We start from the raw sequence: 12,682 nt of genomic DNA on the forward strand, positions 1-12,682 counted from the left end.
GAGCCAGACAAACTGAAAGGGAGGGGAAAGTTCCGTTCTGCATTTGTCTGGTGACCTTGTCATCACCGTGTTATTATCATTCTCCTCCTCTTCATTTCCAAGTAGCATGACACACTAGAACAGCAAGGCAGAGTTTACATTGTCCATTCTCTTAAAATTAGAGTTCAGAACGAAAACACCCAACTCCATCTAAAAAAAAAAGGACTTGAAAATAAGAAGTAGCATATGCATAAACTAGTTAGGTTTTATTAAAATCGATGATGCTCTTGGAATTACATGTACGTTATAAAGAAATACCTTTGCTTGTGCATTAAAAAGCTGATAGCCTACAAGCAGTAAGTAAATGCACCCTTTTGTATTTATACTCCCAGATTCTCAACAAAGGCAGCAGATGCCACCCGGGTCACAAGTTGCGCATGCAATGTCATCAGACCACATGGAAACACACGCACTTCATCATGCATGTGTGTTGGTGCTTTCTTCTGAAATAGTTTTCAGATGAATACACAAATGTTTTCTCAAAGACTAGAACAAGTGGAGTCCACTTGCAGAAACAGGATTTCTACGTTTAAAAACATAAATTTGTACAAAGTAAAATGCTGGAAGCGATGAAGGGAAACAGGTTTCTCTAATGTCTCTACCATTGCTGATCTACGGCTCCTTTAATGACATTATTCTCTCCTCATTATGAATTACCCAAATCACAAATTTCCAAAATTTTTTTTAAGACAGGTCCTCATTATATAGACCAGACTGGCCTCAAACTCATGGAGATATGCCTGCCTCTCCCTCTCAAATGCTAGAATTAAAGGAGTGTGCGACCATGTCTGGAGAAATTCCCTGAATTTGAACTTGTCACGCCTGCTTTATCAGGAACCACGTGACAGATGAGCTCAGTGCTAAGCCCACCCCACCAGTAAAGACTCTAAAAGAGTGGATGGTTTGGAGCGGCTCCCTGGAGACATGGAGATGGCTCTGTGGTTAAGAACACTTGCTGCCTAACTTAGGTTTTCAGCACGCGAGAAAAGAGGCTCACAGCCCCCTGTAGCTGCAGGGATAGAGTACGCAAAACCCTTATCTGGTCTCCATGATCAACCACTCGCACATGTGCGCGCACACACATTTACATACACGCACGTGCACGCGCATTCACACACACAAACAATTAAAATGTTTCTGTTTTTTTTTAAGACAATCATTTTTCTAGAAAATGACAGAGATTCTTTATGGTGAAGTGCTAACTGGCTAGGAGGATCCATTTCTGACTGAAGGTGAGAGTCACCCTACGATCTCAGCCATTATCGTCTACACAGAAGATGGTTCCAGCCCAAGCCTTACTGACAAAGCTATCTTAAGTAAACATATAGCATGCATAGTCACACAAAAACTCAGTACTGAAATGCTTGGGGCCTTAATAGTTAGTCCTAGCTCTAAATAAATATAAAGTCTTCAAATAGCCACAAGATGGTTCTGAATGGCCTATTTCATATAAAAGTACAAAGAAGGCTTGATGTTTTTCTCTTTACTGATTGTTTTGGATAACAGCCTCCGACAGCATGCTGCTAATTCATTCTGCTTAAAACAGGCGCTTGAGCTGGGTTGACATTTTACGTAGTCTCTGGGGATCCTGGTTGACATTTTAAAGGGCTTCTAAGCATTTTATAATACCCTAAAATCTGGTTTTAATAAGCCATTCTGCTGAAATTGTTAACATACGGAATCACCTTTTACTGTTTGGCGCGAGATCAGGGACTGGGGGACATCTTTTTCTGATTAGATATACAGTAGTCGGAGTAAAATGTGCAAATTCATTACATGCCCCATGGAGATGACATAGCTACTCGGCGCAGAGGCAGCCTTATAGCAGACTGCCAGACTCAGAAGAAGTTGGGGGAAACAGTGAAGGCTCCTTATTTTCTCTTATTTTGAGCATCAAATATTTTTCAAATATTTTTCATTGTAACTCACTCTTTTGTTATGAGGAGGCATTCCCAATAACCTATTTATTTGTATCAAATATTTTTTGTTGTAACTTACTCTTTTGTTATGAGGAGGCATTCCCAATAGTGTATTTATTTTCATTGCAAACAGCCTGCAGCAAGCCACTTCCTCATTGGACATGGCTGCAGGCACAAACCCAGTAACTGTTTCATCTTTTGGGGGGAAGGGGGTGTTCTACCACAGTGTCTTTGCCACCATCCTCTGAGCGTATTTGTAGGGTCTGTAGTCAGTTGCTATTGTCACTGGGGAGCCACTGAGACCAAAAACAACTTACCAGCTGGCTATTCTCACCCAGAGGAATTCTTAAAGATTTCAACTGGATTTGCCTCCAAACTGAGACCGCAGGGCCCTAGGATGGAGTTGGGCCATTGCATCCCTGTTGGTACTTGAGTATCATAGTTTGGGATTATGAATAAATAAATCTGTAAGCTGAGTAGTGGGGGGCATGCAGAACCTGTAATCCCAGAATTTAGGAATATTAAAGCAGGAAGACTGGGCCAGTCTGAGCTACCTGGAGAGTACTGTCTCTAAAAGCAAAACGTATTTGTATTTGTAATTACTATGTAGCCCTATTTTAGGATATAGCTTAAGGCTGGGTATTATTAGGAGAAAGATACTGTAAGAAGTTAAAGCAGGGAGTTTAATTCTCAACCTACCAACCGGCACTATGCTCATGGTAGGAAATGTAAGAATGGCTGTCAACCCCAGACAGGCTGCCTTCGGGAACAAGCATTGTCTTTCCTTAGAGATGTTTTAGTGGAAATCTGGGAAGAATCTTCAATACCTTGTAATTTAATTAAATTCCTTTATTTCTTTATTCAGTTTTCAGAGAAGGTAGTAAGATTTGATCTAAGTCAGTGGCCCTAGACCCATGATTTTCATTGTATTTCTACTTTCCAGGGGGCTGTTTCTGGGAAACTCACCCTTATAAGCTGATCTGTGGTTTGAAAGCTGGTCTACATCCTGGCGAGAAATGCCATGTAAAGAATTGACCTTCTTCAATAGTATCTTAATATTATCTGTGTTCGTGATGACACCAGAAGCAGCATACTAATAGGAAAGTCCCACCAAATCAGGGGCTCTCACCCTATAGGTTGTGACCCTCAGATAACCTGCATATCAGACATTTACATTATGATTCAAAACAGTAGCAAAATTGCAATTATAAAGTAGCAACGAAATAATTTTATGGTTGTGGGTCACCAAGAGGAACTGCATTAAGGGGCTGCAGCATTAGGAAGGTGAGGAAGCACTGTTCTAGTGTGTAACATGAGATAGAGTTTAGGGCTGAACTCACAGTCCTACGGCCTGACCACATTGGAAATGCTCAAGCACGGGTTTTGGAAAACAAGGAACTCTGCTAAACTGAGTTTCTGCTTGGGTAAAATGAAACTACAGAAGCTCTCTGGATGGCGTCTGGGGAGCTAAAATACTACTGGCAGGTTGGCCGGTGCTCTCATAGGAGAGGCTTCCCTGTCTACTCCATGATGTGGCGTGTGTACCTCTTCTGTACTCCTAGGGGAGGATGCTCAACAATGTGCTGGCCCCACCTGACTCCCATGAGTCTGCCTGCTTCTAAGCTATCCTCTAGATGATGCCCAAGGGAGGGAAGGTCCCTTCTGTGGCTGTCATGATAGACTTGAGATGGAGAGACTTTATCACAATAATTATTGGGGTGATGGTCCTACTTGAGGGACACAGGCAATCGAGTGGCAAGAAATAGGGTCTTGTCCTCTTCCTACCTTTCCATCTTGCCCACCCTTACCTACTGACCTCCACCCAGTGACTGTATCTGCTTTCCACCGCCTCGGAGAGGCTTGCCTTTTAAGCACCTCACATTTTCGAGTCAGATCTACACTAGTCAGGTCAGCTTTCCCTTCTTGGTCCTGTCATACAACGATGATGGCATTCCAAGCTGAGTCTTGGCGCAGAGATGAGACCGGTTACCGTCTGCAGCTGTAGGCAGCTCCTGTGTTTCAATTTGGAGGGCTCAGGCATTTGACTCAGGTTGAGCTGATTAGCTTTCAGAGAAGCATACCTCACCTGCTCTAAGATTTTAAACTCTGGCTTAAGACTACAGCAACCCCACCACCCTCATTCTCGGCCATACTGACAGAACCGAAGCATCCAACCCATCTAAAGCCTAAACTGAGAATTATTATTTGCTATATTTAGTGAAACTTCAAACTCGTTTTCTCTTCCCTCTAAATCCATGTTAGATTCAACATAGAATAAGGAAAGGGGAAAATGCACTCAATGTCTGTAATGTTGGTTACCATGAGATGAGGCAGGTTTCCTTTTGAGAAGTTGTTAAATCAAATTCTTACTCTGTGAATATTTGTTATGCTGCTTGTAGTGTCTGCTAGATCATGGAGAATATGCACACATGGATGTAAGAACACACACCTATGAGTCATATCTGTAGGTGCATGGTGTTGGGTAGGTGATGTCATGTGTGTGGAAATCAATTCTCTCCTCTATGAACACAGGTAGGAAGGTTGTCTACCTCATAGGACTATGGGAGACAATAGTAGCAAGGTGACAAAACAGTCTTTAAAAGATTGTAGCTCACTGTGTGAACCAGGGGACTCACACGTGCAGGAGAGAGAGAGCAACTTGCAGGTGCCAGTTCTCTCCATCCACCATGTGAGTCAGGCTTGGCTGATGAGCCATCGCAGGACCCAAGATGACCATCATTCTGACCACAGTTCTCACATATGGCAACCCCCCAGTCCGACCCTTCATTATAACCTTACTCCTAAGGACCTGTTTAGAGGAGATCATTTTCTAAGCACAGTATTTTTTACAGACATGACTTCTGAAAGCATGCGATTCATGAACTTTGGTGACAAGCAATGTGCCTTCCTTATAGAAATACTCAACAACTCAGTGAGTTACAGATTCACAAGATGCGATGAATTCACATGGAGCTTTTAGCAGTTTAACTGCATCAGATAAAATTCTTGAGCTTCTGAGTGCATAATAAGAAAGTTTTAGTTAAACCGTTCATTCAAGTCAAAAATAAGACATTGCCCAGTGCTCATGTCTTTGGGTGCATAATTTCCTTGCAGACACCTCTGCTCTTGTGAAAATCTCGCCTTTCAAGTTGATCTTGCTAATCAGAAACATGTTTATACAGTTCTGGAATCTGTCCAGCATTTTGTCTCCATCTCTTCCTCGTTCGCTGTGGCGTCTCTTTTTTTAGGATTCTTAGAAGCACTGCACACTGGCATCCCTAACACTCTTGTCTCCACAGGATCTCGCTGGAAAGCGATGACCAACCTCGAGAAACAGCCATACTACGAAGAACAGGCCCGCCTCAGCAAGCAGCACCTGGAGAAGTACCCAGATTACAAGTACAAGCCCAGGCCGAAGCGCACGTGCCTGGTGGACGGCAAGAAGCTGCGCATCGGGGAGTACAAGGCCATCATGAGGAACCGGAGGCAGGAAATGCGGCAGTACTTCAATGTCGGGTATGCGAACTACATTCTGACCCTGTATCACATAGTGCCAACTTCCTGTTGTCCAAGGGAATATTCCCCGCCCCGCCCCCCAGGCTGTTTCCTTGCAAAGCAACCTTTTGAAAAGAAACCTGTAGGTGGAGACTGTTCATTGGTTTCACGGCCACCCAGAACCAAATAATCACACACAAACTATATTAATTGCAACACTGTTTGGCCAATGGCTTAGGCTTCTTATTAACTAACTCTTACATCTTAAATTAACCCATTTCTACTAATCTGTGAATCACCATGAGGTTGTGGCCTGACAGCTCGCAGCTCGTATCTTTTTTTCCTTCAGCAGCTACATGGTAACTCCCTGGCTCCACCTATTCTCTCTATATATCTCTCCCAGCCCGGCTATATTCTGCCCTGCTATAGGCCAAAGCAGCTTCTTTATTAACCAATGGTAATAAAGCATATTCAAAGCCTGCAGAGGGGAATCCCACATCAGGAACCTGCAGTCTTTTCCAATGCTGCATGTAGCCCTGAAAATGTACATAACATACATACAGACACATGTGTTTCTATGTTATTTGAAAGCAGAGTCAATAATAAATATAGTCATGATATTTGATGTTACATACTTAGAGCACGCTTGGCTAGATCTCACCAGTTCTTTTCCTGGCTGGTGCCCATGATTTCCAGCAGTTCGCCGTGATGAATTTCACCACTGGTGGTTGATATAGCACAACCTTACAGTAGTTCCAAAAAGAAGCGCTTGTGTCTGACTAGTGACTAGTGTAGAGTCTCTCTCTCTCTCTCTCTCTCTCTCTCTTTCTCTCACACACACACATACACACACACTCACACACGTGTGTGTGTGTGTGTGTGTCTCATACAGTAGAGATTACATTTAGGACACAGCAAGGTCACGCACAGGAGAGTTCATCCTGAATTGAGAACCCTAGGATGCTCTTCTCTGCTTTCCATAGCGAGGCCCTGCACAGCGATACCACACACTGCCTATAGCAGCCCTGCAGAATTCTCAAGCTACACGGGAATAAAGTCATTCATACTTCAAACAGCAAGATCGGGAGAACTTAGGATACTAAATGCCACTCTGGGTATAGGCAGAAGGTAGCTGAATAATAAAAGAAAGGAGCTCATACCTGCCACGGACCCTCCGGAGTCCATGTGCTCTGTGCCAGGCTCTGGGAGGCCCCCGTTACTGGAGTGTATAGGAAATGAATGAATGAATGCCCAGACAAATGCCTGGTATCCCATCCTACTGGGGGCAGCTAAATTAATCACTACGGTACAGTGCAAAACCAAGAAGACAGAGATCCCAGGTTAAAAGGTTTTAAAGAATCTCAAGAGTGGGACAGCAGGATTTGGAAGCAAGCGTGGAACCGTAGGCAATTTCTGGGGTGGTATGTCTTTAAGCGGGGGCTCTGCCTCCTACCCCAAAAGGGCCCACACTGTTTCACACAGTAGTTAGATAACATGATAGCTTTACCTTCCCATGTGTTGGGGACCATGATATTATTTTGAAAGTTCTGAACAGTTTAAAGATTTTGTCCATTGTGCTTGAACTATCTTTAGGCTCCATTATAGGGAAACAAACAAAACCTCCTTCCATCTGCCATAATGAAGGCAAAGTTATCTTGGAGGCAAACTCTCGGGTAATTTGGCTTAATCTTTCTGTGTCAGATTTTTTCCTGATAATAAAAAAATAGGATTATTTTAATTATCAAGGGGGTAATTCAACTAAATGTCTCTTATTCTATGAAGCCCAATGCAGGCAGGCAAGGCATTAGAATCAATTGGGTATACGCTGGTTCCAGTTAGGGTGGCGCTGAGCCACAGGGAAGCCAAGACCTCCTGTGCACACTCACCTTCTCTCTCTGCGACAGGCAACAAGCACAGATTCCCATCGCGACTGCCGGAGTTGTGTACCCTGGAGCCATCACCATGGCGGGAATGCCCTCCCCTCACCTGCCCTCAGAGCACTCGAGTGTGTCCAGCAGCCCGGAGCCTGGGCTGCCCGTGATTCAGAGCACGTACGGCGTGAAGGGGGAGGAACCTCACATCAAAGAGGAAATCCAGGCCGAGGACATCAACGGGGAGATTTACGACGAGTATGACGAAGAGGAAGATGACCCCGACGTAGATTATGGGAGTGACAGCGAAAACCATATTGCAGGACAAGCCAACTGATAAGGGCCCACAGACTGCGGTGAGCTGAGGACTTAATGAAGCCCTAGCTGGTCCATCCTTACCAGTGGCCAAGCACATTAACTTTCTCGTACACTGACTGTTATTTTAACTGTTAGTCTTAAATAGTTGGGACATCAGCTGACAAATAGACCTCAGCCTCAAAAGGCTCGGAAAGGAAAAAAAAAATGTTTCAAGCAAACAACATCAACCACGAGAGATTGAAATAAGCTATGGGTAAAACAAAGCCAGTAACTCAGCTGCTAAACCCAGCACTGAAGTCTCGCCCGTCAACTTTTTTTTTTTAATAAACTTTATGGCTGTTTGTTCTATAACTAGAAATTCTCACTCAGGTACACAGTGCCAACAAGTGGCTTGTGAATGTGTTTCGTTGTTTTGTGCTACAATTTTTAAAGAAGAAATACGTTTTGTTTTGTTTTGTTGGGGGGAATGGTTCTGGGTTTTCCTTTTACGTTTTCTTTCCTTTCTTCTCCTTTGTGATTGTCGTCTTGCACCTGACAGAAGGAGGGAAAGGGGCCTTCGACCCCTCTGTCCTCTGTATCTCTCTGCTCTAAAGATGGAGGTCTATGTGCGAGGGTGGGGAGAGAGGAGAAAAAGAGCCTGGTTTTGCCTTCCTTGCTTCTGTGCCACAGCGTCAGCAGCCGTTTGCTTTAGAGACCTCTAACTCTTGCACACAACACTACATCTTGGAGCAAGTGCCAAATCCATCCTGAAGCGATCACCAACTTCCTTTTCTAAGTCCTTCCTTACTCCTGCTCCTTCGTCCGTGGGGACAGTGTTAAATCTTAGACGGTCCCCGGAAAGAGCTGACACACCAGCAACTGGTGAGATTGATTTTTTTAAAATGGAAACTGTAGGTGCCGTTCTCAGGTGAAAAGAGAGAGAGAGAGAAACATAGAAATTTAAAGAAAAAAATATTTTCTGATCTTGGATTTCTGTGTGTGTATGTGTGATCATGGTACATTAGCTACATTCCTATTAGGGAATAATGTTGGGCCATTGTGAGCAAAACCCACTTTTGGGAATGGAACCCCCCCCCCCCCCCCCCAAGCAAGTGGTCTAGAAGCAACCTTGCCCTTGGCTTTGCCTGCCCAGCGACAGTGGAACTAAGCGTAGGGCTCAGAAATTCTATTTTTCAGTTTCTAGTGTGCTTATTACTGGGTGGACCTGGTGGCCCTGTGTCATGGAGAGGTGCTTGGCCAACACGGAAGCTACAAGTCAGATGCTTCCCGAGGTCCCTTCTCCGGGGACAATTTGTTTCTTTTAATGTTTGCTACTTAGTAACGTGTGTGTATGTGTGTGTTTCCTGTTGAAACTTTGAGCAAAACAATCATTGTTTTGACTGACTATATTTGGCCATTTTTCAGAAATACAGAATTAGCTATGTCTCCACCATTCCATCCTTCGCTGATTGGGAAACAGAACTGCTCTATAAGATGTTTTTCCATCTCTCCCTGCAATGAGGTCAGAGACTGTATTTCACAAATGGGGGCCATGTTATTTCATGCCCTAAGATCCCAGGATTTGGTTAAAATTCAGTACCGCACCACAAAGCGGAGCCTGGCTAAATGCAGAGCCCCTTACCACTGTATGGTCTTTCACTCTGACTCTTGAGTCTGCTAAAGAGAGCCCATGCAGAGCCCATGCTCAGAGCAACAGCCAATGGTAACACAGCTGATGGCTCTGACATAGCCAACCCAAGGGCCAAGACGGGTAGGGCCTGCACCAAACACAAAGTCACTCGAGGTCATGCCCCCTTGGTAGGGCTGAACTACCAGTCAGGAAGCACTCAGTCAGTGACTGAATATGGTACAGTGTTCCATCTGGCTCTCATTTTGCCCCGCCAAACACCGCCCTCAAGTTTGATTTTCATACATAATGAATAGGCAAAGAAAAAAAAAGAAAAAGAAAAAATTCTTTTTGTTTTTCTCTCTCTCAAAAGTCTTGCTCTGGAGTTTTGCTTGGAGGAGCTGATCATACCTGCATGTCAGAGGTTTGGTTCTATTTTCTGTTTGTGGTTTGTTTTTTTTTTCTTTAATGACTGTATTTTCCTTTGAATTGCCTCTCTTTTGCTAGTGTTGTAAAATGATGATAAAATAATAATAATAATAATAGTAATATTAATAATAATAATAATGGTCAGCTGTTCCCAGATTAGTAAATTATGTATAATTTATTTTATTTCTCCCTATTTTATTCTGCTCTGATTTGGAAGTACAGCCAGTAAGCTGTTAAGTATTTAAAACTAATTTCTATTTCCAGCTCATACACACATGTACACCCATGCATGTATGTGTGCATATGACACACACATACTCACCCACACACTTGCTTCTCCATCCATAACTTCCTCTGTGTTAACAGTTTTGGCCCCAGTAGTGTCATTTCTGATGTCTAATATGAAGGGGTGAATTAGGAGGAGGATCGTGTTCAATCTTAATTAACTTATGCTCCTTTCTCTCATTTTAGTTATTTAATTACCAGTTATCTAGAGCCAATTTTTTGATTTTGTTTTGTTTTGAAGCACTCTGAATAAGAGAAAAATGGACACTTGTTTTTCTACCATTATAACATACAATGTGAAAACAGGCTTATAAAAAATATTGTTTCTCTGTGTCTGTTAACAAAGCCTCCTGACTGACGTGGGTTCTCCACCTCCACGTGCTGCGTTCCTGTTCCACAGCACATTCTAGACAAGCTTGCTTTTCATTTGCTGACCTTGGGCAACAAGAATACTTTGTTTTAGCTCCAGGTAGATGCTACTGAAGGCATCCATGGCCCAAATCCATCCCAACCCAGTGCTATCTGAACAAACTCTCTCTTTGGTTTGCATTTGTTTTGTTTGAAGGGAAAACAAATTGTTCATGGTGACCTACAGCTGCCAAACCTCTCCAGGTTAGTTGAGTTTAAGTCCACGATTGAATTGTGCCCGGGCAAAACCACAAAGCAAGTCTGTAATGTCCTATCATGATCTGTTCTGACATTTTCTTCAGTGGATGTTGAGTTTGCTTTGGCCAACAAAACCAACAAAAACAAAAGTAATTCCATTCATGTTTAAAGTGCACTGAAGTCACTTGAGGGGAAAAAAAAAGGTGCTTTTACTAGCAACATAACTGTGTTAAAACTTTGCCCTTTGGTCCTTCGATTGGGTGATGATTCTTGTGAAGGATCCTAAAACCTATTGTCCTTGTCTATGCCACGCAATGACCAAATAAGATATGGGATAGGAAATAAGACACAATGAAAAGGTCCAAGTTAGTGAGCTGCATCCCTCCTCCTCCCCTGCCTATCTGTTCAAGCCACACCCCCACCTTTTCTCACCATCCCAACATTTCTAACAACACTGAAGAATAATACTGCCAGTTTCTCCTTCCTATATTTGTAATTGGTACCTCTAAATATAATCCTGTTTGATATAAATCAAAGAAAAATATTTACCAGAAAAAAAAATGGGTTAAAGTTGTAAGTTGTAAGTTAATGATAATTTGGCTAGTTACTACAACCAGGAGAAACACAGGCCCATGTGTGCGTACACCTTCCCCCACCAATGTATTAGTATATTTTTACTCAGATTAGTTAAGTGAACTTTGAAAGTTCATTTAGTATCTAGCTAAGAATTACCTTTGTGCAAAACACCTCCCAATAAACATATTTATCATGGTTGAAACTAAATCTTCCCATAGGGAATGAATATTAAAGTGTAAAGTGTTCTTTAATGAGGTCACTTTATATATTTGATTTCTAAAGTACAGTTAACTTAGTTCACCTAAAGGAATATCTTTACCATTTAATGGTCCATTTTCAGATATTTTCTTAATGCAGAAGCTGATCCTGTTCTCAGAGGAATCCTCTTCTATCTCATTCAAAAATATAAGAAATAATTATACTTTCCTTACTCTAAAGGGTAAATTATTGAACTGTAATAACTGTATATTTACAGACAGGTTTATAAAATATTTGTCTATCAAGTTAATAGTGAAATACAACTTCACAAGGTTTGAAAGAATAAAAACAAAACCCACTTAAAAGTGGCTGAGCTTTCTCTGTATTGTAGGGCATAGGCATTTCTTTAGCCAGGTTTATACAGTATTTAATTTTGAAGTTTCGCAGGTTGAAGGTGACGTGTAGAGTTTCCTACTGATGGGTCCCTGTAAGCCCCAGTGTGCCTGTCACTGGTCCACTGAAACAGTATTTATTCAGCTCCCCTGGCTTGAACGCACTTAGTCTTTCTAACAGTTTGGATTTCAGAAGTGAAAAGTTTTGTTTGTTTGGTTTTTTTTTTAATGATTAAAAAAAATAGAGAAGAGACAATCAATGCCTGGAGCTTAAAACAAAGTATGTGCAAACTACCATCTCACTTGAAATTTAATAAAATAAAAAAATTGTGTAAATATAACATAGAGTTATAGATTTCTATTTTGTTCATAACACATAGTGTAATATAAGTTGTATATTTTCATGTTTTTTGGTTTTATGTTATCATTCATGCCACAATAAGAATAAAGCAGGAGTTTGTGTACTCTTGGGAAAAAAGAAAAAAAAAAAAACAAAAATAAGATGTGGGTTCCCACCAACCTGTTTTTTGCTTTCCTGTTTTCGTTTTCATTTCCTTTTGTTTTGTTTTGCATTCCCTTTTTCAGTATTACTGCCGTGCAAGGCACCAATAAAAACAGCAAATGTGTTCTTTATCTATTATACTGTGTTTTTCTGCACAATTTATTTATGAAAGAGTAACTGCTCATTTATGAGGCAAAGAGAAGTCTGCAGAACCTGTCCCCTCGCTGTGAACATCGTTACACTGACTGACTCTGAGCTGAGAACTAAGGGCTTCGTGCTTAAATGTGGACGATCCTAAGACAGGACCCAGGCAGGAATCCACCCGAGTCCACTCAGGTGTCACTGACTCAGAGACAATACTCTCCGTATCTCCTAGGACACGTCACTGGGTGAGGGCTGCTATTCTTACACCCCATGCTTACACTCTCTCCCAGTGTGTGGCTGGC

At 42.2% G+C, this 12,682-nt stretch overlaps 1 protein-coding gene across 9 annotated transcripts in view; it reads left to right on the forward strand.

Annotated features, from left to right (window-relative positions):
- Window positions 1–12,374, forward strand: part of Sox5 (SRY-box transcription factor 5) — a 385,023-nt gene extending 372,649 nt beyond the window's left edge. For all 9 annotated transcript variants that reach the window (XM_038318752.1, XM_038318754.1, XM_038318747.1 and 6 more), the window contains 2 exons: window positions 5,258–5,474; window positions 7,358–12,374. In XM_038318752.1, the coding sequence (XP_038174680.1) occupies window positions 5,258–5,474; window positions 7,358–7,661 (521 nt within the window). In that variant the 3' untranslated portion in view covers window positions 7,662–12,374. The remainder of the gene's footprint in view (window positions 1–5,257; window positions 5,475–7,357) is intronic.
- The last annotated feature ends 308 nt before the right edge of the window (window positions 12,375–12,682 follow it).

The sequence above is a fragment of the Arvicola amphibius genome, chromosome 2, assembly GCF_903992535.2.
Source record: "Arvicola amphibius chromosome 2, mArvAmp1.2, whole genome shotgun sequence".
Classification (NCBI taxonomy): domain Eukaryota; kingdom Metazoa; phylum Chordata; class Mammalia; order Rodentia; family Cricetidae; genus Arvicola; species Arvicola amphibius.